Raw genomic sequence first — 27,177 nt, forward strand, 5'->3', positions numbered from 1 at the left:
AGGTCTCCACTGGGGATTCACTGGTTTGTAAGTCATGTCTGTTAATGGACGAGGGGGAGGAATGCACCATCTCATTGTGTAAAAGTCAAGTGCCATCTATTTGATATTTTCTTCCACGTTGAAAACTTTATTCTGATTTGTCTCTTGGTCTAGGCTCTTGCAGATGAGAATGAATTTGTGCGAGACACCGCACTTCGTGCTGGTCAGAGAATCATCAGCATGTACGCAGAGACTGCAATCGCTCTTCTCCTGCCTCAGCTGGAGCAAGGCCTCTTTGATGATCTTTGGCGAATAAGGTAAGGAATATGTTTTTACCTCTGCAGTAACCATCCTTCTATCAATGGAACCTTGGGTGAGTTGAGGGACTCTCAGTGTTGCTATTTGAGAAAGTGTATGGGCTGTTTTGAAACAACAGGCTTCCCCTTCTACACATGGGCTAAGTGTGTTGCCTTTGTGGTAGCACTCTCATACTAAGAATCGGGAGTGGAATATGGAACATGCAGTTTATCCCATGTGGTAGTGCTAAGCACTTGTGCTGGTTCTCTTAGCTAGTTGGCAATTTTAAAATGCTTTTTCCAGCATTCTATAGTAATATTTAGCACTCTCAAACACATACTGTGTTTCTTTTTTCAAAGTAGTTTTAAAACAGATATTCCCCTGTGTGTGGAAACAAAGTAGAAAGAGCCCTGGTCATAGCTGCTAATGTCAAAAATTAATTATGTAAAATGGCAAGTGATGAGTAAGGATGTTAAGGACTAGTCAACTATCTGATAAGCAAATGCTTATCGGATAGTCAGTCAGCTAGTCGCTTTCCTCCCCTTGCTGCCTCTATCAGTTAGAGACAGCAAAGGAGGCGAAGAGGAGATATTTCAAAGCGGCAGCGCTGCACAGCTGATCCTGGGCTCCATGCAACTCTGTCCCTTTGAATTGCCACCGTGGTGTTTCAAAGTGACAGTGCTGTTTGGAGCTAGGGTCAGCTGATGACTCTATGCGGCATTTCAGACTCTCCAGCTGATCCCAGGTTCCATGAAAAAGCCGCTGACCCTGGGCTCCATGCAAGTTCCCCGTGGACCCCAGGCTCTATGCGGTACTGACACTTTGAAATGTACAAGAGCCCTGCCCCTGGGAACTTTCAAATAGTCGTGTAACTGACAATATTTTGTGCAGTTACACAACCGTTCAGTTATCCGATATTGTACATCCCTGTCTTAGATGTTTTTACTCTTAAAGTTTAAAGAGAGGTGAAAATATGCATATGGGTATACTATATGTGTACACAGGTTATTTTGATCTTTTTAGTTCAGATCAAGGCTTAGCTGTCATCTTTTGATCTGCCATCGTAACGCTGAGGCTCTCAAATTTCCATTTTAGTTTGGAATTCTCTCCAATCTGTCAGCTTTCTGTGATCTTTCTCAGTCAAATTGATGGAAGGCTCTTTATGGCATCTCATATACTGGTTCACATTTAACTGGTTCTCTCCCCCATCATTTGCTCCCACGGCAGTGCCTAGGATAAGAGTCAGTTTGGATAGGAAGTGCTTGTTTTCTTTTTTTTGCCTGTGACCCTGCTCTTTCTCCCTTTGTCAGGTTTAGCTCAGTTCAGCTCCTTGGGGATCTTCTGTTCCACATCTCAGGAGTCACTGGAAAAATGACAACAGAAACTGCCTCAGAGGATGACAACTTCGGGACAGCCCAGTCAAACAAGGTAAGTGCTGTTGTCTGTTGCTGTGTTCCTTTTTGTGGAGTGACCTTGATCTTAGCAGTACTTCTTCACATTTTTTTTCCGGTGAAAAGTCCAGTCTTGGCTTCATTGGTTTCCCTGTATTTATTTCAGGCCATTATTACTGCTCTTGGTGTGGAACGGCGAAACAGAGTTCTGGCAGGTCTGTACATGGGTCGATCAGACACACAGCTCGTAGTTCGTCAGGCATCCTTGCACGTCTGGAAAATTGTGGTCTCAAACACACCTCGCACACTACGTGAAATTTTACCAACCCTTTTTAGTCTTCTGTTGGGGTTCTTGGCCAGTACTTGTGCAGACAAGAGAACGGTAAGAGTTCTGCACATGTGTTACTCTAATGGCTACTGTGAACATAACTGGTGTTTGATGAATGTGGTTAATATTTGAATAAGCCGCCCCAAAGCTACCATTAACTTAAAGTTCTTAAATACACATGGGTGTCTTCTGTTCACAGCCTGCTTATTCAAAGCAGTTTTGGTGAAATAAATATTCTTTTAAACATCCCTTTTCATAGCTGTGTTCCTACCTTCACTGATCACTAACTCTGCTGTGAACACTTGCTTATGGATAAAATGTGGCATATAAGAGTACAACAAATAGAGTCTTAAAAAATCACGACAGTCATTAAGTTTCATGTGGCTAAGAAGTTGAAATGATGGGTTTTCCGATAGGGATGTCATCGGATAGTCATACGATTAGCCAATAAGCCTTGGCTTATCAATTAATCTTAACCATTGCACACATTCTCCCCCTTGCTGCCTCGGTATCAGAAGATGTAGGAGCCTGTGCCCGTAAGGAGCTAGCTTAAAAGTCAGCTCTCCACAAGCACCAGATCCGTCTTCCCTCTCTGCCTCTCCCCCCATCCCTTCTGTGCTGCTGCATCTCTCTATCTATATTGAGCGTGGACCCTTCCAGAGACAGGGATTACTGCCACCCGGTCCTGTTGCCTCTGTATCAGAGGCAGCAGTGCAGGGCGGCAGGTAGCCAGTTCTCATGGGGAGATGGTGTCTTTTAAGCTGGCTCCCCTCATGAACCAGGTCTCCCTGTCACCTCATGCTGCTGCCTCTGATACAGAGGTAGCATTGTGGGGAGGGAGAAGTCTCTCTGGGAGTGGGGCTAGGAGCTCCTTGGCTGCCAGCTCTGCCTCTGGGAACTTTCAAATAGTCGTGTAACTGACGATATTTTGGGCAGTTAAACAACTATTCAATTATCTGATATCGTACATCCTCATTTCAGATGTTTTTACTCTTAAAGTTTAAAGGGATTTGAAAATATGCACATGGATATACTATATGGAGTGACAGTATGGACTGTATGTAATGAGTGTACACTTTGTCTAGATGCAGTCTGTATTTGTCTGAAACACTCTGATGCTCTGAGGGACATAACTACAGGTTGAAACTCTTTAGTCCAGCACCCTTGAGACCTGAGCAATGCCAAACTAGAGAATTTGCTGAACCTAGGAGGTCATAATTGTCTAGTAACATTAGCAACATTTCCACTGTTTACTGGGCTCTTAGAAGACATTTAGGAGCAAATTAGAGCTAAATAACAGCACAGAACACTGAGAACACGGACTGGTGGCTGTAAACAAACTGGGACCATGAGAAACTTAGCTACACCCAGGATAAGTGGACATTCGGCTAACTGAAATAATGCCGGACCAGAGAGGTTCAACTTGTACCTTAGATTTTTCACTAGTTGCAATGGAGTGTTCTAGTTTAGTTTGGGGTTAACACGTCCTAGCTAGTTGCTTGTGATAACTGTTCAGAGTGACTCTGTTCATGATTATTGGGCTCAGGTTGCAGCACGAACGCTGGGAGATCTTGTTCGAAAGTTGGGAGAGAAGATCCTTCCAGAAATCATCCCTATCCTAGAAGAGGGCTTGAGGTCAGAGAAGAGTGATGAGCGGCAAGGTGTCTGCATTGGTTTGAGTGAGATCATGAAGTCCACCAGCAGGGATGCAGTAAGTTTAATTCCAGAGGGGACATTTAAAACTCCTTAGCCTGTGCCTTGAAGTTAAGGGATGAAGATGCAGCAAACTTGCTTTATGAATTGCCATAAAAGGAACTGAATTTCAGGTCTTCTAACTAATTGGAACTTGTCCAGATGAAAGCATACATTATTTTATATATATATATGAAAATATGTCTGTGATTGTCAGTCTTAAAATTGTGCAGTCCGTCTTCAGATTATGAGTAGTAAAGTTGAAAACATCTTTTAAAATTAATCTAGCTCATTATGGATGTTACAGATTTTCACACAAATTAATCCAATCCATCTATAATTTCCATCAATTAATTTTGAGTAAAGTGAAATTTATTTTCTGTTGTGTAATCCATGAATTCCTAGCTGTTGTGTCTAGGTGTAGCTATGCTCTAGTTGCCATGAACAAGTCCTGTAACTGTATCTATATATCTTATAGGTGCTGTTCTTCTCAGAGTCCCTAGTTCCTACAGTGAGAAAAGCTCTGTGTGATCCTCTGGAAGAAGTCAGGGAAGCTGCAGCTAAAACCTTTGAACAGCTGCACTCAACAATTGGATACCAGGCACTTGAAGACATCCTGCCATTTTTGTTGAAGCAGCTGGTATGTGTTTCAGAAGTCTCATAGTAGGATAAGTTTTGAAATTCTTGCTACAGGCTGAATGAGGAATTGACCTAATGCTAGGGAAAGGTCACCATACTAATGATTTCATTTCATCCCTGTAAGAAGAGAAGGAAATGGTCTTGTAGCTAATGTATAGGACTAAGAGTGAGACCATCTCTGGGAACTCTTCTGGGCCTACTACAGGTCTCCACAGTTATTTTGGAAGTCTCTTAACCTCTGTGCATCACTATGGAGATTCTTCTCAACCTGAGAGGGAGTCTTGATTAAGTATCTGAAAAAGGTTTTGAGAGAGCCCCAGGTGGAATGACTTACAGAGGTGTCAGTTATCTGATTATCCCACAGATTGTCACTTGAATCTGAGTGTAGTTTGCTGTGTCAGAGATGGTCTTTTAGGCAAGCTGGCTAACTCCCATACTCTCTGTAGGATACTGAAGAGACAGCCGACTTTGCTCTGGATGGTCTTAAGCAAGTTATGGCTGTTAAGAGCCGTGTGGTGTTGCCTTACTTGGTGCCAAAGGTATGTTTCATAACACATCTAAACTTTGGAGGCTGTTTTATTTCTTTTTGCCTCTGCGCCGATGTTCAAAAATGGGGGAAAACATTTTTAAACTTTGCCCAGACGACTTGCCAGAAGCATGAACTGTAATTTGCGTTCTGATGGACCCATGATTAAGTATTGACTGTTCCTGGTTATTACGTGTGCCTTCTTTTGAAAAGTCTTAATCGAATAAAATCCTGTTGCTTCTCCTTGTTTCCTTTAGCTAATTTCTCCTCCTGTAAACACCAGAGTGCTAGCATTCCTTTCATCCGTGGCAGGTGATGCTCTGACACGGCATCTAGGTGTAATTCTGCCTGCTATGATGTCTGCACTGAAAGAGAAGCTGGGCACCACCGATGAACAGCTGGTAAGTTCATCTTTTGATAAGTTCAGTTATAAACAATGTTTGTGTTGTTAGATAAATGGATAGTACAGTAAAACTCCAATGCTCCAGCATCTGATAGTCAGTCACTCCTGATGATCTGGCACCATCAGGAACCCGGAAGTGCTCCGGGCAGCCGGACCATTGGAGCTGCTCTGCCCGCAGCTTCCCCGATTCAGCCACTTGTGAAACTGACCAGCTGAAACTGAATCGGGGTCGCCTGGGACAGAGCCGGACTATCAGAAGGGGGGGCTGTGAGGAGTCTGGAGTGGCATCCCCACCCACCCCAGGCCCTTCATAGCCCCCCCCTTCTGATAGTCCGGCAAATCTGATAATCCGGCACCCCCTGGGTCCTAAAGGTGCCGGATTATCGGAAGTTTACTGTACATCTGAAGTCAATTCATTATCCCCTTGACTGAATGGTATATCGGGTTGGAAATTTAGACTATCTGAACCTAAATGTTTTTGGCCAGGAGTGTATCCAGTCAATTGGATCTATTTGTAATCTTAGAAAACGGGGGTATTAGATGAGAGAGAAAAATATATTCGTTTTCTTACAGTTCTTACTGAGTGGGGCTCTATATCTATACTGTTTCATGTGATTTCAAAACTATCTAATCTGCAGAGTCCAGAGTGTTTCTGTCCTATGAGTTGATTGGTTTTGTCTGTCTAATATTTAGTTACATCAAGCTAAAGTGATGGGTTCATTGCCTACTCTTCGTTGTCCGATAACAGATCTTTCAGTCTCCTAGCACAGAAATTGCCGCGGGGCTCTCTAAATAGTTGACATTCCCTTTGGTAGGATGAGACAGACCATGGAACTGCTTGGATCAAGCTGAAATAGTGCGTGCCAAGGGCCAGTGATCCTGGACCTCTGTGCTGAAGATGGAGCAAAATGCAACCACACTTATTTTATGTAATTTAAGTGTTGTCCTGTGGCTCTTTGGAAGCTACCTATGTAGCTTCTTAGTTGGGCAAAGTGTGGGCAGTTCTTAGGTTTAGAGTGAATCTACCTGGTACTCACCTCTCCATCTTTCAAAAATGGTGTTTCATCCTTAGTTTATGCCCTGCATTATCATTAAAGAGGACAATCCATGGTTAAAATTAATTTCTAGCCAATAAGAAATTGATTTGGGCTCAAGATGGACAACAAGATGGTGATTTGATTAGTTTCCATGAACAGTAATTAACAATATATCCTGGAGGATAATGGTCTGTAGAGACAACAGCATGAAACCTTAAGGCATGTGCGGCTTTTATTCTGGTTGAAAGTTAACATGAAGATCATTCTAACTTTTTAGGAAATGGCTAACTGCCAGGCTGTAATCCTGTCTGTGGAAGATGATGCCGGGCAGAGAATTATCATTGAAGATCTATTAGAAGCCACTCGCAGCACTGAGGTGGGAATGAGGCAGGCAGCAGCTGTAATTTTAAACATCTACTGCTCCAAATCAAAAGCAGACTGCACTGCCCATCTCAGGAACCTGGTCTCAGGCTTGATCAGACTTTTTAATGATACCAACCCTGTGGTTCTGAATGAAAGCTGGGATGCTCTCAATTCCATCACCAAGGTGAGATATGGGGCAGGGCTGTTGCAGTGATACAGGCTGGGAGGGAATGGGCTTGTTCAAATTCTCCTACAAGAAAACACTCTGTTTTCACTGAAAATGAGGTTTTGTTGCAAAGACTGTAGTATTTAAGGACTAAGAACTCCACTATATTTTAGTAATATGGGTGAAAGGTCATGGGGACTTAAATGAGTGGCTTGTCCCTTGGCAAACATGAGAAGAATTCAGAAATTGAGGTGATTAATGTGCTGTTACACAGTCTTTGCCCTCTCTCACTTTTACAGAAATTAGATGCTGGAAACCAGCTGGCCCTCATTGAGGATCTACACAGGGATATTCGTATGGTGGGGAATGAGGCCAAAGGAGAACACATGCCAGGATTCTGTATTCCGAAGAAGGTACATGATCAGTATGGAGTGTGGAGCCGTGATTTACCACAATAATACTGTCATGTCTTTCCAGTTACCTCGTTTATGTGCTTTTTTTTGTAGCTCTCAAAATATTGTAATACTGGGGCATTCTAAACTTTTAGGTGTAGAGACTTAACTTGAGCCCAGTTTTCTTTTGTGATTCCTGTGACAGGGAGTGACTTCTATTCTTCCGGTGCTGCGGGAGGGAGTTCTAACCGGTAACCCAGAGCAGAAAGAGGAAGCTGCAAAGGCCTTAGGACTGGTTATCAAACTGACCTCTGCAGAAGCCCTAAAGCCCTCTGTTGTGAGCATTACTGGACCTCTTATTCGGATCTTGGGAGATCGGTTCAGTTGGAATGTCAAGGTGGCTTTGCTTGAAACATTAAGCCTTCTGTTGGCCAAGGTAAGATTCCAAACCACTGGTCAACTGCTTTGTATTTCCTTTTTGTCAACTCAGAACTCTCCAGATTTGCTAACCTTCTCTAACTAAGTCCCACTGGGCTTTTCTGTACCATCTTTAGTTATAAAGAAAACTCATGTCATAGGTGTGAAAATCTTCAGTGATGTCTCCTTATAGCTAACTTAATGAAGAAACCATGAAAGTAAACCAAGTACAGACCTAAATGTGTAATTCTCTGCTTTATGACAACGGAATTCAGTCCTTGCATGGTTTTCCCATTTTTTACCTATGATAGGGAAATTCTTTATCTGGGTGGGAGATTCGAGCAAGTGCTGATTTTATCATTCTAGCTAAGTGCTATAGTCATACCACACTTTTTTTCTTCAGATTTTGCCTTTTTAGTTTTTGTTTCACATCTGTGTACGTGTGATTCCTTCCCAAATCTATGTCTGCACAGGTTGGGATTGCCCTGAAACCATTCTTGCCTCAGCTACAGACTACCTTCACCAAAGCGCTACAAGATTCAAACCGCACTGTCCGCCTTAAGGCTGCCGATGCTCTTGGTAAATTGATTGCCATCCATATTAAGGTGGATCCTCTTTTTATTGAGCTGTTGAATGGAATCCGTTCCAGTGGGGATTCTGGCATCAGGTAAGCTGTGGAAAATGGACAGGGCATGAACTGTTTGGCAGTAATGGGAAGTAATGGGAAGGAAGGCACGTTTAATAGTTTTTAAAAACAACAGAGATTATCTAATTTTGGAGCAGATGCCAAGATTATAATAATACTGTGAAAGACTCCAAAGTTCGTTCCCTATGTAGCGTTTGTTACACTCCCTATGGACATGATATTTTCCTAGTTCCAAGTCTACCTATCAGTGAAATGTACAACTCGTTAAGAAATGAATGTCCTCCTGGAGATTTTTCCTCTTTGTGAACGGTCCAAGGTCCTTCTCAGCAGTAAGAATGACAACCTGATATGTACCAGTGCAGGCATTGCTTGGTGCTGATGGTTCCTGCCATTGGAGAAGCCCTTCAAATTTAGGCACACTCACCCTTGTGCTAATCATTGTGTATGCGAATCGTTTTTTGGCAGCCAGTTCCTGGTTCTTCTTTGATATTCTGTGTACAGGGGTGGGGGGAGGGGGAGAGATACAGAAATTGCAGCCTTGAATTGTAACTTGTAGTTGTTCACTACAGAGACACCATGCTGCAAGCTTTACGATTTGTAACACAAGGAGCTGGTGCTAAAGTGGATGCAACGATTAGGAAGAACATCACCCTAGTGCTACTGGGAATGCTGGGCCATGATGAGGTATTGTAACAAAGTGCTCCTGGGGGATATCTGGTGCTTGGGACGTTAGATATCAATTAATTGACTAGTCGAGTAACCTCATGAATTCTTATCAGTTACTCGACTATTCTATAGTCCCCAGGGGCAGGGCCAACCATCAGTGTGCTCCGGCCCCACTCCCAAGGAGCCCCTTGCCACCCCGCAGTGCTGCTTTTCTGTCAGAGGCTGTAGCATGGAGAGTCAAGAGGGAGCTAGTCCACAAGGAGAGCTAGTTTAAAAACCAGCTCCCCTCACAGACCGGCTGCCTGTCTCCCCATGCTGCTGCTTCTCATACACAGGAAGCAGTGCGAGGTGGCTGCAGCCCCTATCGGGGTGTGGAGGAGGTGTCTGAGCTCCAGGACTCAGCATAAGTCCAAACTGAGCTGAGCTGAGCTGGGCTGCCTGCCTGCCTAGCTCGTAATACACTTTAAATGCAGAGGAGCAATAGGGGCCAGCCTGCTAAAAAAATTTATTGGCTGGGGGGGGGTGGGGAGAGGCATGGAGGGGGATAAATGTGTGTAGTACATAACATTAACTAAAAAGCTTTTGCTTATCGGTTAATCGACTATACTATTTCATTCCTATCTTGTGCACACTAGGTGTGTGTGTTTTTTAATTTAAACTCTGAGCTTTCTAACAGAATTGTTTCCTAAAATAACTCTGTGGAGGAGTTACTAATAATACAGTGGAAAGAGAGCTTATATAAAGGCTGAAGCTATGCATTTTTCACTAAATGGAACTTAAATTTGTAAAACTGAAATTGCTTCAACACCTTAGAGTATGTTGATTGAAAAGCGCATTTTATCCAAAAATAAGATACTTCCCTGATCAGTCTATTGTAATTCTTAAATTCTGTGAAATTAGTGTTTCCTTGGCTTCTTTGTGTGTTTGCCCTTCTATTCCTCGCTAACATGTTTGTTTGAGGCAGCTAAAAACTACTCATCATTAGCCATAAGTAGGAGATGTAGTAGCTGCAGTGTAAAAGCATATATGTAGTCTTAACATCTCAGTCAGTATAGATAACCTCTATATTGTAATATTCTTCCCTTTTTCTAGACATTTTGCGTCTAGAAAATAGACACATGGTAATAGACATATGGTAATACTCTTCCCTTTTTCCCTTTGACATTCTTACTGACAAATTATCTAGTTTTAAAAGGCATGTTCTGGCATATTGTAGATTGCAACACTGATTCGTGAACGAACACAGTCTTGCACCACAAGATCAAAATTCACATTCATTAGTGACTGCTCCCTTATTCTACAGCTGTAGAACACAGGTTACTGGCATCTGAGAAATGGAAAATATATGTACAGGCAGTCCCCGAGTTACACGGATCCGACTTATGTCGGATCCGCAGTTACGAACGGGGTTTGTTCCACGTCTCCCTGGTGTGCTGGAGACCAGCAGACCAGGGAGACGGGGAGCAAAGCCTTGGAGGACGCCGGAGGCGGGACAGCAGACCAGGGAGACATGGAGCAAAGCCGTGGAGCACGCGGACAGCCCAGACACGCCGCGGCTGTCCCGCTGCCGGCGTCCTCCAAGGCTTTGCTCCCCGTCTCCCTGGTCTGCTGGTCTGCTGGAGACCAGCAGACCAGGGAGACGGAGAGCAAAGCCGCGGAGCACACGGGCAGCAGGACAGCCTCGGTGCGTCTGGGCTGTCCCGCTGCCCCCGTGCTCCGTGGCTTTGCTCCGGACGCCTATGGTGCAGCAGCTGGGGCGCTGCTGGTTGGTCCCGTAGCGCCACTCTGGGTGCTACTGGACCAACCCGGCAGCACCCCAGCTGCTCTGCCCCAGGCGTCCTAATTCAGCCACTGCTGGTCAGTTTCAGCAGCAGCTGAATCAGGACGCCTGGGGCAGAGCAGCTTGGGTGCTGCTGGGTTGGTCCAGTAGTGCCGAGGAGCGGCGCTACTGGAGCAACCCAGCAGCACCCAAGCTGCTCTACCCCAGGCGTCCCCAAGTCAGCCGCTGCTGAAACTGACCAGCGCTGACTACAGGAAGCCCGAGGCAGAGTTGCTGTGCCCCGGGGTTCCTGGAATCAGCTGCTGATCAGTTTCAGCAGCAGCTGACTTGGGGATGCCTGGGGTTCTTAAGCTGAATCTATATATAAGAACTGGTGTCCAGATTCAGCCTGTTGAAACTGATCAGCGGCTGATTCCAGGAAGCCCGCGGCAGAGCAACTCTGCCTCGGGCTTCCTGTAGTCAGCCGCTGGTCAGTTTCAGTAGCGGCTGAATCTGGATGCCAGTTCCGACTTACATACAGATTCAACTTACAATGATGAAATCACAATGACGAAAACTAATGTGTTTTCCATGTGTATAACTCAATACCTACATCAAATCAGTAGTGCTACACGCTGCACGAGCTGATCATTTTGGCCGTGGGCTTGATTTTAAATTCCGATACTGTGTACAAGAAAACTTGGAGCTGACTGAAATCAAGAAATGGGGAAGGTGGGGAACTGGTCGTGAAATCTTCATTTTCCTTTGCACTCTTTTGTTTCATAGCTACTTTTGTCACTTGGCCTTCCCAGTGGAAATTGTCTGTGTCTTCTAATCTTTTCCTGTTTCCTCCTTTCAATTTTAGGATGCTACCCGCATGGCATCAGCTGGCTGTCTAGCAGAGTTGTGCGCCTTTCTGTCAGAAGAAGAGCTTAGCGCTATTCTCCAGCAACACTTATTGGGTATGTGTAACAGAGTTATAAATGCATTCTGAAATAAACAGCAAGCTTTATTAATTATAAAATATTAATCTGTGGAAAAGATACTTGAATAATATAGAGTAGCACTTTTCAACCACTGTTCCCAGACTTGTATTCTAGATATTTAATGCTGAGCCTCTATTGAGTCTAGCGTGCGATACAGCAGACCAAAAAGGTTAGGAACCTGTGTACTGTAAAAATAATGTTTTATAGAAAGCTTTGAAGCAGCTGCCATTTCTTGTCTTTCATTGGCTATAACATTGAAATCTAGTGAAATACTAATGCCCTGACATTTGTAATTGCTCTTGAAGAGTTAATTCCTTTGTCCTGGTTTCTTGCAGAAACATTAATTCTTAAGGAATGATTAGTGGACATTACTATCGCATGTTAAAATGGGAATCTAGCTATCAATCTATGAATTGGTGGCAAATGTGTTTATTTCATTCAAAAATTGTAGCTTCGCTAATTATTTCACAATCCTGCACATTTTAAAGTTGTTACATGTCAGAGAATAAAACCTGGCTGAGATGATCAGAGGCGATGGGATGAGCACACGGCTGGGAACCAGGAACTGCTAAATTTATTGCCAGTTATGCCACAGACTTATTTTGTAACATTTAGATAAGTCACTTCTTTGTTCCAGTTTCCCTGGCTGCAAAAAGGGTCTTATATCGTATAAGTGTGGGGTTTAAATGTTAGTTTGCATAGAGCTCTTGAAGGTGTTGAAAGGGTTTGTTTATTTTTATGAAAACAGAGATGAACATCAGCCTGGCAAAATTAATTTATATCCGTTATACTGGGTAGGCTCAATATTGCTCTCTCCATCTTGCAGCGGATGTCTCTGGGATTGACTGGATGGTGAGACATGGTCAGAGCCTGGCACTCTCTGTAGCTATAAAGGTAGCTCCCAGCAGACTATGCACCCCCAAATACTATAACAGTGTTCAGGAGAGGATCCTCAGCAATGCCACAGCAGACAGGGTAAGCACTATCTGAAGGCCATACAGAGCATTTTCCAAGAGCTCTGTCTGTTCCATTGTAAATAGCTTAAAGCTTTGCAGGCTCGTAGTGCGATACAGCAAAACAGGGACAACCCTCAAGCACGCTCTGATGAATGGACCATGAACAGCGACGCAGTTTTGACCTTGTGATCTGATTATTCTGATTTGCATCTGATTTCAGCTGTCCGTGGAAGTGGTTAGCGTGTGATTGAGTGCAAGTTGTTGAAAGGGTTTCTGATTGTCTGCATTTAACATTTCATACTACTTCAGAGTATGTGCTGAAACCAGAGAATGTTTGGAAAGCATTTCAGATACAATCTCATTTCTTTTTCTTGAAAACTTGCTTTAGTGAAAGTGATTTCAGTTGCTGAAGCAGTTTTCATTATGAACAAATAACTGTCTGAGCCTCCTATGATAAGTGCACATGTTTAGGCTAATTACTAGGAATGAGGGGTTCTTTCATCTTATGAAGAATGTCTGTATCTAGGCGGACCATCATGGTGTGGCTAATTTATGTTTAGGAAAGATAAGATAATAGTTGTGCATGTTTAGCTTTGAGAGGCAGTGTGACTCTAGATATATGGTTTCTATTCTAATGACCTGCTGTATGACCTTGCGGAAGGCATCTGACATCTCTGTGCCTCTGTTTCTCCTCCCTTCATTCTATCTGTCAGACTGTAAGCTCTTCAAGGCAGGGACTGTCTCTTACTTTGTGCATGTGAACATTAATACACGCCTACTGTAATAATTATAACAACGGAAGTGCCCTGGTTGTGTTTATGCTGCAGATCCCTATTGCAGTTAGTGGTATCAGAGGGATGGGCTTTCTTATGAAATACCACATAGAAGCAGAAGGAGGAAATCTGCCCCCCAAACTCATCAACCTCTTTATTAAGGTGAGACCAGGAATTCATCCTTTAAGGTTTTTGCTCCCTGAACTGTTCTACAGTGATCTTACCCAATGGAATGTGACGTGTATTTGAGTCAGTTGCACGAGGTCATTGGCCATTTGATAGTTTGGTCAGTAAAAACTCAGTACTGGTTTTAACAATATACATGTTGCAATAATTATGTGACTTTTCAAGGAGTAAATAAAAGAGAAATGGTGTTTGTGTCATTTTTTTTGCTGCTGCTTTTATTGGACAAGGAAAACTTGAGAGTGTTATTTTTTTCCCATCTAAATATGTGTCTTTTTTTAACCTTGGAAATATATAGGACATCAACTCTCTTCTTCCCTGGTTTTGCCACAGTTCTACCTATGTTTTTCAGTTTTTCAGGCCTTTCTTTGCATGCCTGTTTTTTTAATAAGAAAATCTCTTTTCTCTACAGTGTTAATCACTGAAGTTAAATAGATGTTAACAAAAATCACTCAGGCAATCCAGATTTCTAAAAAGTCTAAAAATCTCTTTCCCTCTCCGTTGCTCTGGTTTCAGTCTCTTGACGTGTCACCTTTTTTATCAGGTAGGCAGTTGCTGAATTTCTATTGTGAAAAAACAAGCAGAAACCTTCTTGTCCATTTTCATTGAAAAAAGCTTCTCAGGATTTCTTCATACATCATAAAAGAAGCAAAAAACTGAAGAAGGCACAAGACTAATTCATTTCCAGTCACCTTTAATTGGAAATAAAATAATTTATTTTTGTTTTCAGGGCTTAATTTTTTCTTTTTAAATTAAAAAATCTGAACCACATGATATAGAGCACATTGGCTTCAAAGCAGCTCTTGTTATGTGAAAGCCTATTTATAAAATACAAGCATGTTTATCTGGTGTTATTCAGGTCCATAAAGAGAGGAACAGGGCAGGGAGCTGTTGATATGGGAGGGTGCAGGAGTTAGGGTTGGGGAGTGAAGAAGAGGACGCTGTATGTGTAGGGCCAGGGTAGAGGGCAACCCCTCTCTCCCCGATCTTCCCCTTCCTGTCCCTGTCAGGGAGTGAGAGCAAAGTGCAGTTTATCTACCCCTTGCGCTCCTCAGCCAGTGTGAGCATTGCAGCAAATTGTGTACTTTCTCTTTTCTCCCTAATGAAAGGTCACAGTTAGCAATGTCTTCATATGAATCTGGAGGCTCAGGGCTGGGGCAGTCCCAAATGGGGGTGGAGGAACCCAGCCAGCACCTTTCACCTGCCTGGTGATTCTGTCTGTCTTCTGTATAGTTTTGAGAAGCAATCCTAGTCCAGGAAATCCCTTTTTCCTGGAACAACCAAACCTTTATATACCTTTAAGTTAGAAGAAGCTGTATACTAAATTACCATTTAGGAGGAGTTCTTGAACAGAGAGACAAACTCTCTCAAATATATAAAAAAAACCCTAACCACCAACAAATGGTCTGGTAGCACTTTGTAGACTAACAAAACATGTAGATGGGATCATGAGCTTTCGTGGGCACAGCCCACTTCTTCAGATGGCCGGAGTCATGAGTTTGGGATGTGTACACTCAAAATAAATAGGAGAGGGGAAGGCGAGCAGGGAGGGAACAGAAAGGAAATGGGGTGGGAGACAGAGCATCCGTAAGTATCTGGAGAATGGGTACTTAAACCAAAGCAGATAAAAATCAAAGTACCCATTCTCCAGATACTTACGGATGCTCTGTCTCCCACCCCCCTGTCTTTTTCTTCCCTCTCCCCTCCGCTTCCCCTCTCCTATTTATTTTGAGTGTACACATCCCAAACTCATGACTCCGGCCATCTGAAGAAGTGGGCTGTGCCCACAAAAGCTCATGATCCCATCTACATGTTTTGTTAGTCTATAAAGTGCTACCAGACCATTAGTCTGTTACAGAAAAAAACAACAAACTCGGCTACCCCCTTAAGCTTCTCTCAAATAGAATGTGGACATTCAAAGCCCTTACATTTAATTTGTGACACACATTGCAGAGTACTGTGGTACAGATGCGATGTTCATCATAACATGAATTTTGTGATACAAGCAGTGTAGTTCACAGTAACTCATAAATTTCTTAAGACCAGAAGGGTCACATTCACATTACAAAATTAAAGGTTGCAAAACTCATTTAAAGAAAGGTAAATGTGTCCCATAACCACTGCTCTGAGATGTCAGGTTTCAGCCTCTCCTATGCTTTTATTGGAAAAGGGAAACTAACCACAAAAGAGTGCATTTAATAGTAACACTGAAACTCTCAGCTTTTGCTGTGCTAGTGGGCAGTGTTTCCTGAGGTAGCTGAAGGGAAACCACATGACCTGCAGCCACCACAAGCTGCAAAACTTTTCTTTTAAGCCGGTATATTGTTGTCAAGTTACAATCCTGGCTACTTGCTTGTGACAGTTTGCTTAAACTTGTTGATAGATAAGAAAGAACAGAAATGTACTGTGGTGAGAATGAAGAGCATCTGCAGTTGTAGCAGCGCTTCTATTCTTTTGTTTCCCTTTCAAAAAGGTAAATTAGCACTCTGAAGATTTGCCTGTGCTGTATCTGAAATTAAGGATGTCTTTGTGTCTCCTACAGTGTCTCCAGAATCCATCCAGTGACATCAAGTTAATTGCAGAAAAGATGATCTGGTGGGCAAATAAGAATCATCTCCCCTCTATGGATCCTCAAACAATTAAACCAATTCTTAAAACACTTTTGGACAACACAAAAGACAAAAATACCAGTGTGAGGGCTTACAGTGACCAAGCCATCGTTAACCTCCTGAAAATGAGAGAGGGTGAAGAAGTGCTTCAGGTAGGAACAAGCAAAACTTTCCTACCTAATGGAAGGCCATATCGTGCTGTCTTGCATATGAATAGTTTTAAATATTGTTGTGGGGTGGAGCTTTTTATTTTTGAATATATAAATGAATCTCTTGCAATTTAAAATATTACAAATGATGAGAAGAGAAGGGTATGGGGAATATTCCTTGGGCACCTAGTTCTTCATCCTAGAACAATAATCTTATAACACACTTCCATATTTCTCCATTGAGCTATCTTAGGGCCACGCATGGTTGCAATGTAGTATATGTATTACTAAAATCCAGTAAGCTAACTCCTCTTCTGTACTCAGCATTTAATAGCCACACCTTCAGAATACTGTGAGCCCTTGCCATACTGCTGATTATGAGGAGGGATATCCACATATAAACATTAGCACATTTGCCCAGCATTGCTCAGGTCTTTAAGGAGGGTCTCAGGGCAGCAAGGGGTGTATGGGGGTAGAAGTCAGGGGAGTGGGAAGGGGCCCTGGGAAGGGGACCGAGTATGCGTGTACAGGAGTGGGAGAGCCCATCTCTTCCCCTTCTCTCCCGCCCAGATTCATACCAGAGATGCTTGCTCTTCCTCTCCCTGTCAGGGCATGAGAGCAAAGAGCATAGCTCATCTGCCCCCTGAGCTCCCTAGCCAGAGTGAGAAATGCAGCAAACTGTGCACTTTCCCCTCACTCCCTGATGAAAGGGAACAACTAGTGATGTCCCTGTACAAATCTGAGCGGGGCGGTGACCCTTCAGTTGCCTCTGCCTTGCCTAAATGGCATCTAGGAGTAGAGGAAGAGGCTCAAGGCTGGGGCAGTCTTGAATGAGGTGCTTTCATCTGCCTGGTGATTCTCTTTTTTGTTTGGTTTTATGAGAAGCAACCGCATACCAGGCACGTCCCACTTTCCTGGCACGACCAAACCTTTGCATTGGTGTAAGCCTGAGTGGAGAAACTTTTTGAGTCAGGGGCTGTTGACTCACAAAGTGAGAGGGGGAGGAAAAAAAAAAAACCCAAACCCCTCATTGATGTGGCCCCTGACTGAGAAGCAGAAGGACACTCCCCACGTTCCCCTCTCACCGCAGAGTCTGTGGGGTGGTGGTTCAGCTTAGGAGAATTTGTGCACTCCTGCCCCTTGAGTGCAGGCTCCCCAATGCTGGGGAGGGAGCACTGAGCCTCAGGAAGGGCTGAACCCAGGCAAACTCCCAGGCCTGAAATTTCCCAGCCCTGCTTTAAGTTATGATAAGAGGAAGCTGTACACTGAACCGCACTATTTAGGAGGATTTCTTGAATAAATAGATACATAAATTCTTGAACTCTCTCAAATATAGATTTCTATAGTAATTGAGTTAGGGGCTATTGTAGAATAGATGAAGTACTCCTTTGCAGTGTCCAGAATACTTTTCCAGCTCAAAGCTATTTTTATTTAGTGCTTGTGTCTGAATTTGTGGAACCAGTTGAAATGCTTTGACAGGCTTATAAGTGTATAAGAATTTTCCTTTGTTTTGAAATTCATAGACTTTAAAGCCAGAACGGACTATGAAGGTAATTTAGTCCAGTGGCCCCCAAACCTTTGAGGGTTGCACCCCTCTTACATCTTTCTGCATCACCATCCTGCAGCGCATGAGGATGGAGGACATAGCTGGGATAAGGGAGCTGATGCTGGGGCCGAAGCTAGGGATGGGTTTGGGAGTGGGTCCAAGGCTGGGGCCGGAACTGAGCTATGGCAAAGGCTGAGGATGTGGGTGGTTTACCAGCCCAGCCAGAACAGCACAGGGTAGGGGGTGCTCCAGCCCAGCTGGACATAATGTTTAACCAGCTAATTAAACAGGATTTAGAGAAAGCTGGCACAGGGTTGTGAATGGAGCTGTGCCAAAGCTGGGGAGAGGGCCATGGAAGGAACTGGTAACTGAGGACGTGGTTGGAGGGTGGGACTGGAACAGAGTTGGGAAGGACTTGGTAGTGTTTTCTTCCTGCCCCCCATAGGAGCTGACCAAGGCCCTGCCGCAGAACTCCCCCTCCTCCATGATAGTCGTCAATGTTCCACTAGAGGGGCGTACCCCACACTTAGAAGACCTCTGATCTAGGCTGAACTTCTGGACATCCCAGGCCACAGAATCTCACCCATAATCTCTGGATGAGTTATTGGAGTCCTCAAATCTTGATTTTAAAGATTTCAAGTTTTCAGATAATCTAACTTTTACTCTAATTCAGACCAACAAGTGACCTTTGTCCTATGCTACAGAGGAAGGTGAAAAACACCCTAAAGTATCTGCCAGTATAACTGTGAGAAATTCTTTCCTAACCCTAAATATGATAATCATATGATGAGCATGTGGTAATCATACAATAAGCCTGTAGTCTTCTCGTTAATCATTTCTTTACCTGTCTTTCAATTCTTGTTTTTTCCAATTTAACTAATGTGGAACTGTATCAAATGCCTTACTGAAATCCAGGTAGGTTAGATCTACTGTATTCCTTTGACTAGAATATTGGCTTTCAAAGAAAGAAATCCAGTTGGTCTGGTACAATTTACCTTCTCTAAAACCATGTCGTGTATTATCCCAGGTACCCTTTACCCTCTATATCCCACTCATTTCTCTTTCAAAATGTGTTCTAAGACCGTGTGTACAAATGAGAACAAATTAATAAGCCCGTAGTTTCTCAGGGCATTTTTCTGTTCTTTCTAAATTACAATTAAATATACAGTTGCAGAGGACTTTTTGTTCAGTGGTTTTCACATCTGTTTGTATTAGAATTTGTGGCAATGTTGAATATTTCCAAAATAGGTTTTATTTAGTCTCTAAACCTGAATCTTGCTCTCTGTTATACCAAAGATATTGTTAGAAACGCTAATTCTAAAGATAGAAAAATTAAAAATGCACACCTGTGTTTAGTTATAAATAGAGGAAGAACATCAAATGCAAGAAGCTAGACAGAACAGTTACATATGAAAAGCAAGATGTTTACATTTGACTCCTTAACTGAATTTTATTCATTAAATCTTTTGGGAGAAGAATTACAAAAGTTCTCTTTAATACAACTGTAAATGTGGCCAGTGTTTCTCCTTTATATACTGGCATATATTCTATAAAATTCTGAATTTTGTTTAATGCTTTTTTTGTATAGAATGAAGTAGAAAAATGCTAATTTAGCACTGGGAGTGAATGTTTTTATTGGTATTTTCTTCTTCCCACAGTCTGTCTCTAAGATCCTAGATGCTGCCAGTCTAGAGCTGCTGAATGAGAGCTGCAGGAGATCTCTGAAGAAGCTTGCCAGCCAGGCCGATTCTGTTGAACAGATCGATGAAACTATACTGACGTGATATTTAAGATCCTGAAGAAAACAAAACACTGAACCAACAGCTGCATCAGCATTTCAACTCAAAAACCAATGTTAAATGTTTTCATTTTTGAAAATATGTTAATTCTGATGGGGGGCTTATGAAATGGGCTCCCAGGAAGTATTTTAATATCAAAAATATACCAGACTAGCCTTAATTAGACCCACATCCATTGAAAATTTGGTCCCCTTTTTGAAACTGAATGTGCAAGAGACAGTCATACCAATCTATACCAGTTAGTTGTAGCTGATTGTGAGGTGTGTCTTGAACATCAAGCTATGGGTGAAACCCATTTCCTTCTCAGAAATATATAAAAACTTTAATAAAGGAGCTAACACTCATCTTTTCCACAAATCTTGAGCTGTGGAAACAGAAATCTGTGAAAGTTAAAATGTTGTGGTTTTGTGTATTATCTTGCAGCTTGTGATGGTTCTGAAGACTGAAAATCCCTGTAAAACAACTATTTAAAATAGCCTTAGCAATTTCAAATGCAAAAGGGGGATTAAATGCAGATTGTTTGAAGATGGAACGTTTAATAAAGGCTTTGAATTTAACCCTAATGACAAAAACGCTTTTCTTTGCATATTGTCTAAATTTTGAGCCATCTTGTGCCAAATATATGGGAAAAGGTTTCTCCTGGTGTATGTGCTCTTTGATCCATTTTTGTCAAGATACTTGGAGTATCCAGTTTCTAGTGTATATAACATTGCAAATGAACAAAAGACCTTTCCAATATTGTAAAAAGCTGGGGGGCGAAGGAGGTTGTAACCACAGCAAGACACATGCAATAAAAACACCCCTGACAAGTATTGATTCCAACTCAATAATTTCATTCCCTGACTCCCACAATATTCTTGGTCAATGCATCTTGAACATATCTTCAGTTGCCCAGCTGTAGAACATAACCAGCCTTCAGTATTGTTACCTCTAACACTCAGTGCTGAATTAAGATTAGTTCTAAAGTTTACAAGATTTGAGACTCTTGACATTTTTTTGGTTGTTGATCTTTGTTGATCTCAGAGTTATTTATCTGGCTTTTCAAGGTTTTATTGTTCATCAATATGGTTGTCCCCATGTACAGAGGGGAAAGCAGAAAGCTCTGGTAGCAGGAAGCTGAGGTATTTTTGGAAGACAAGAAGAAATTTTTGTGTTTTCCAGAATTATTAAACAAACCACATCTATTTTATCAGATAAACAGGTAAAGCCTAAAAAATGCAAAGCAAGAATTTTTGTTTGAAATATGAAGATAACACTTGGACACCTCAGGAAGTAATGATGCTTATGGGTTCAGATCAGGATGAAGGGAGATGTGTATTTAGTTCCATACATGGATGTTATTTAACTGAGTATAAAATCCGGAGTGATCTCATGGGGGTTATTAATACAGTTCTACTGTAGCTGCCATGATGATCGGGGGGGGGGGGGAATACGGGAGGGATGTAAATAGGAAAGATCTTGATGATTAATCTTTGTATGCATGCCTGTCAGTGTAAAATAATCTTTTTGCATATATATGCAACCACACTTAAGTTGGAGCCCTTGGCATGTGTTGTAAGTATCACTGTGGCCCTCCTGGCTTCCAAAGTTGAGTAGCCCTGATATAGGCCAGGCCAATACTGAAACTAAATAAGGAATTTAAAAAAGATACTAAAATAGAAAGATAATATCCTCTTCAGTGGCCTTTCTGGAGAGTTGGGTTTTTCTGTACAAGAGTGTAATGATTCAAAAGTTAGACAAAATGATCCTCTTGAGTGTCCATAATATGATTTGAGTCCTGCAGGATGAGATGTGTACTAAATAATTTAATTATCTAACTCACTTATGGAGACTGTATTCTCTATCATGTTTTTATTTTGTTTTGCTAAAAGTTGATGAATTACATGTTTCTCAAATGAAGAGAGATTAATGGTCATGACATTAACATAGTTATAAAAGGGTGAAATTCACCCTAGAGCTGTGAAAGGGCTAAGTCTGGAATGGGCAAAATCAGGCCTGTGGGCCAGAGCCAGCCTGCCAAGCATTTCTCTCCAGTTGATGAGCAGAGGTGCCTCCTTACAGCTGGCAGCATGTGTTCAGCTGCCCTCCCCCTACCTTGCTCCATCCTGCCACTGAGCTGCTCCCAGGATACTCCTGCTAACTGTGCAGAGCGAAGGTGATGGATGGAGGGAAATGCAGAAGTCAGGGTGTCCCTCAGCTCCTGTACCCCATCTCTGCAGAGCCGGGGCTGGGAAGAGGAAGAGAGTGGAACTGCTTCAATCTGAGGCATGCATGGTGACTCAGATGAGTGCCTTTCTTAAGAGGCAGTGAACTGGTTCTAAAATTTCAATGCTCGTGTTCAAACCCCCCCCCCCCCAATACCCTATCTCGGCAAAGTGAGGTAGGAGGGAGACAACAGAGCAGGACAGCTTTCTCTGGTTTAGAGACAGTGTCACACATACCCAGTTATGTGCGGTGACCACCTATCAAACTCATTAAGTGCCCCTTCCCCCCTGCAAAAATTGACTCCCAGGCTAAGTGATAAAGTCTTGTGCAGACTCACTGCATTAAAATGAATTTCACCCATTGTGCATGGAGTTCTATTTTGTTAGAACAGAATAAATGACTGCAGTAAAAGCAACATTGTATGAATATGTCATGCACTGAAACAAACCAGAATGTTAGTAACATCTAAAAGCTACAAAACTTCAGGCAACAAAAGGTTCAATGGATATATTGAAAGTGTACCTATGTCAATACGGAAGACAGGCGGAAAAGGGAAGAGAATGCAGCAGATTGTAGTACAGTTATGTATAGTCAACTAGAAATAAAAACACTCAAATTTTACAATAACACAAAAAATTAAATATGATCAGTGGCTAACCCTGATCTGAACTGAAGACGGATTTTTTTTAAATCAGTCTTCAGTGGAAGAGGAATCTATTTCTACTACTGATTTAAAAGAGCTTTGAATTATCAAAAATGACAAGCACCTTATAGACTAACAAACATATCATGAGCTTTCGTGAGTAAAACTCACTTCATCAGATCAGTGGGTTTTACCATAAAAGCTCATAATATCATCTTTAATGGCAGCTCTACCCTGGGGATTTCAGAGTAGACTCCCCTCATTTTAGTGTTCACACTACCAAGCTTGTTTAGAAATATTAGGCTTATTTTGAAACTAACTCCTGCTTGTGAAGAGGAATAGGCTTGTTTTGAAGTAAATAACTTATTTTGAAATAACCTAGTAGTGTAGACATAACCTAAGGTGCCACAGGACTGCGCTTTGTTTTTAAAGATAAAGACTAACACGAGTCCCTTCTGAGACCTTGAACTGTAAAGTTACAGTTACTGAGTGGCAGCTGAACTATATGTAGATGAAGAGGAGCACACAGGAATATATAGGGGAGATGTTTAAAGTTTTAACTTGCAAGATACTTTAATGGAAAAAAGAAAAAAAAATTGTGATAGTGTGAAATCTTAAAGTTTTCGGATTTCCAAATAAGTGAGTCTCATTTTATAGAAAAGCTAAGCTGTTCTGTAAAACTGATAAGCTGTGTCTAGACTGGCAAGTTTTTCTGCAAAATCATCTGCTTTTATGAAAAAAACTTGCCAGCTGTCTACACTGGCTGCTTGAATTTCTGCAAAAGCACTGACGATCTCATGTAAGATTGTCAGTGCTTTTGCAGAAATACTATGCTGCTCCCATTCGGGCAAAAGTCTTTTTCCAAAAAACTTTAGCCCAAAAGGGCCAGTGTAGACAGCAGAGATTTGTTTTCCGCAAAAAAGCCCCGATCGTGAAAATGGCGATTGGGGCTTTTTTGTGGAAAAGCGCGTCTAGATTGGCCACGGATGCTTTTCCACAAAAAGTGCTTTTGCGGAAAAGCGTCCTGCCAATCTAGATGCGCTGTTCCGAAAATGCTTTTAACAGAAAACTTTTCCGTTTAAAGCATTTCCAGAAAATCATGCCAGTGTAGACATAGCCATACTATTACAAAATGTCCATCTTGCAGTAGTAATCATATTAAGAACCTAAGAATGGCCATACTAGTTGAAAATATAGTAAATAAAATTGTCAGACACATAGATGAAGATAATTTGTAAGGGGGAAAGTCAACATAGATTCTGTAAAGGGAAATAATGCTTTACTAATCTACTAGAGTTCTTTCAGTGTGTTAAAAAAAAAACAAAAACACGTGGACAAAGGTCTATCTAGCCCAGTATCCTGACTTCCAACAGATGCCACAAAGGGAGTGAATAGAACAGGTAATCATCACATGTATCCCATTTTCCAGCCTCTAGTAGGTACTCCAAGAAGCAGACATTTAAGGAGGTATCAAGAAAATTTCCTTCTGCGTCCTGTCCTGAAGTGACATGAACCCAGTCGGATAGTTGAAATCCCCTACTATTACTGAGTTGTTTATTTTGATAGTGTCTCTAATCTCCCTTCGAATTTTATAGTCACTGTTGGGATTTTGTGGTTCCCAGAGAGTCAGGTGCTGGGCAGAATCAAGGGTCTTCAATTCAATTCAATTCAGTTCAACAAGACTTTATTCAATGTGCACAAAGGGAGAGCCCCGGTGCTAAAATCAGCCAAAGCCCCTCGAGCAAGGAGCCCCTCCCCTTGCTGTTTTATAGCACATGGCAGTTACAGGTTACATAACACAAACTTCTAAACCAATCAGATTCAACCTTTCCATATATGGCTTTGTTTGTCACATGCTTGTACTTCTCCACTTCACATGTTGAGTTCACCCCCCTCCCCTTGGCCTTTTCTAGGCTGTTGCTAAGGTGGTGAGCCACAGCATGCTTCTTTATGCATACCTACTTTCCAAATCACATTTTGTTTAAAATGAACACATGCATACCCTTCATCACTATTGTTGCATAAAAAAAGTCTCCGCCTAAGCTTATTTGATTTTACACTTACACTTATTTGATTTTACATTTTCTGGAAATACACTAAACTGTAAGGTCTAAGGTTTTAAACTGCAATTCATTGTAATCTTTGTCAAACTTTGCAACTCGTAATCTTTGTAAAATCTTGCAACTTTATAACTCTCAGCAACTTTGCTTTATAAGTTCAGAAACTTACTATAAGCTGCAACTTTGTAATCTTTGTAACTCAGCCATCTTGCTTGTAACTTGCTCTAAACTGCTTTCTCCCAGAGTGAATGAAGAACGGTGTGAGTGTGTGTGTGTGTGTGTGTGTGTGTGTCTCTGTGTGTTCGATGTGTGTGTGTGGTATAAATTGCAAGACTGAGGCACATGGGGCACATGGTGATGAGTCATCAGAGACTGCTGCTTTGCTGGATTAAGAGAAGTCTGGGCATGCTCCCTGGTGAGGATGTGGATGAATCACAGGAGCCATATAGACACCATATAAGGGGAGAGAGCATGTGGCAGAAGCCTGGTCTTTTTTTCCTCCTCCTGAGAAGCTCTTCTTTCTACAGCCAGTGTCTTTCCTGACCAGCTCCCCAGCCATGATGAGCAGACAGACCCTCCAGAACCAACATGCCTTTGCTCATTCTGCAACCCATATGCCCGTGTAAGTGCCTGAGGGCAGGAATGAATGTGTGTGAATGAGTGAGTGAATGAATGGAGGTGTGTGTGAAAGAGAAAGATAGCTGGCTCCCTCTTTAGTTTAAACATTGTGGCAGCTCTGTCTTCTTTAGTTTAACCATCTAGTGCATATAGTGGAGTGCTAATTTCTCAAACAATAAACCCATGCAAGTGTAACCCTGGATGGGAATGTTTTTGAGTAACAATGATAACTATTCTGGTCATGTGGTCGATAATATATCTCTGCTACTATATTCTTGTTGTTAGAGCATGGAATTACTATCCATAGAGAGTCTATGGAACATTTTGGTTCATCTAAGATGTTTTACTTCATTTGATTCTACATTTTCATTCACGTATAGTGCCACCCCCCACCAGCATGACCTGTTCTGTCCTTCCAATATATTTAGTACCCTGGTATGATTGTGTCCCTTTGATTGTCCTCATTCCATCAAGTTTCCGTGATGCCAATTATATTAATATCCTCCTTTAATATAAAGCACTCTAGTTCACCCATCTTAATACTTAGGCTTCTAGAGTTTGTGTATAAGCAGTTTGAACATTTGTCACTATTTATCTGTCTATATTCCCAAGCCCCGAGCATTCAAAATCATGACAGGTTCTATGATATTAAAAATAAATAAATTTGGGAGGCTTTATTTGATTAGTGATACTTTGAGCATTTGGGGTGTATGCTGATCATGTTTCCAAGCTCTTCTCCATGACCATGTGGTCTTGAAATTTAATTTGAAATAAAATTCTCAAGATTCCAGGAACAGGGGCTTTAAGGAAAACACCAAAGAGTGCAAGATTTGTAATTATAATCACAGGCATTGATGACACTGCTAAAGAGACATATGGAAAGGGAGCTGGCTTTATGTACCAAATATCTTCACCACTGGAGCAGCTTTTGTGGTCCTTGGTAAGCGTGTTTAACCTAATAGTCTGTTTCAAAGTAATTTACAACATATAAATAAGAAAATACTGGCAATATCATTATGGTATCTGTCTCATACAGGTGATAGAAAAAAATCCTTAAGGTGCAATGTAAAAAAAAAAAAGCAACAATATCCTGATTTGAGCTGCCGCATACTAGTGTGATAGAAAGAATTTAAACCCCTGAGGTGAACATTCTGAGAACCAAGCATGCAAACAGCTGAATCTTCTGTAAAAGTGTCATTCATAGAAACATCTTATTGATTTGATTTCAGAGACACTGAAGTCAATGGGAAGTGCAGTTGCTCACCTCAGGGTTTAAATTTAAAAGAAACAGAGCATGTTTCTTTTAGGCCAATAAGTGTGGTATGATCCTACTACAAAAAAAAAAAAATCCTGTTCCCTAAGTGACAGAAGTAGAAGACAGCTATTTTCTATTTCTCATGAAATTTATGGGTCACAGCATTTTTCAGTTAAATTTTCCTTGCTTGCCAGGCCTTTTAGCTCTTGCCAAGCTGTAGACATTTACAACCCATTTGTCACTGAGGTATTCTTTTTCAGTGCTAATTATATTTGTTCCAATTTTGAATAGTAGTACATGTAAGTAATATACATCTAACAGTTAATAAATTATAATCATGTGGTTAAATACAGTGATCAGCTCAGTTTATTGAAATACTAACTAGTGTCAATATTTTGGCTTCAATCTGTGCTAAACAATGTGACATTGCTGTAATTGCTTTGAAGATACATGCAGTATGTAGGATTATTGGTTGTAAATATTTCTTCATGTTCTGCTAGTGCAGTGTTTCTTAAACTTTTTGAGACCATGGAACACCAACCAATAATATTTTTTTCTAAGGAACTGTAGCCAGACAGGAACAACCCCTCTGTAACATCCATTTTTGCTTGCCTGGAGCATGCAGGGCACACAGAACAGAAGGCCCGGATATGGCAGGCTGCTGTGACCGTGAATGGCTGTAAACAGAGATATG

At 41.8% G+C, this 27,177-nt stretch overlaps 1 protein-coding gene across 1 annotated transcript in view; it reads left to right on the forward strand.

Annotated features, from left to right (window-relative positions):
- Positions 1-20,259, forward strand: part of GCN1 (GCN1 activator of EIF2AK4) — a 69,233-nt gene extending 48,974 nt beyond the window's left edge. The window contains exons 42-58 of the mRNA XM_075898120.2: positions 154-296; positions 1,587-1,704; positions 1,834-2,049; positions 3,542-3,706; positions 4,166-4,327; positions 4,773-4,865; positions 5,110-5,253; positions 6,570-6,839; positions 7,121-7,234; positions 7,419-7,649; positions 8,104-8,297; positions 8,846-8,960; positions 11,567-11,663; positions 12,514-12,662; positions 13,471-13,578; positions 16,142-16,360; positions 19,562-20,259. Coding sequence (XP_075754235.2) covers positions 154-296; positions 1,587-1,704; positions 1,834-2,049; positions 3,542-3,706; positions 4,166-4,327; positions 4,773-4,865; positions 5,110-5,253; positions 6,570-6,839; positions 7,121-7,234; positions 7,419-7,649; positions 8,104-8,297; positions 8,846-8,960; positions 11,567-11,663; positions 12,514-12,662; positions 13,471-13,578; positions 16,142-16,360; positions 19,562-19,687 — 2,664 coding nt within the window. The 3' untranslated portion in view covers positions 19,688-20,259. The remainder of the gene's footprint in view (positions 1-153; positions 297-1,586; positions 1,705-1,833; positions 2,050-3,541; positions 3,707-4,165; positions 4,328-4,772; positions 4,866-5,109; positions 5,254-6,569; positions 6,840-7,120; positions 7,235-7,418; positions 7,650-8,103; positions 8,298-8,845; positions 8,961-11,566; positions 11,664-12,513; positions 12,663-13,470; positions 13,579-16,141; positions 16,361-19,561) is intronic.
- Positions 20,260-27,177: the final 6,918 nt, after the last annotated feature.

This window comes from Pelodiscus sinensis, chromosome Z, assembly GCF_052426305.1.
Source record: "Pelodiscus sinensis isolate ZL-2025 chromosome Z, ASM5242630v1, whole genome shotgun sequence".
In the NCBI taxonomy this organism is placed as follows: Eukaryota; Metazoa; Chordata; order Testudines; family Trionychidae; genus Pelodiscus; species Pelodiscus sinensis.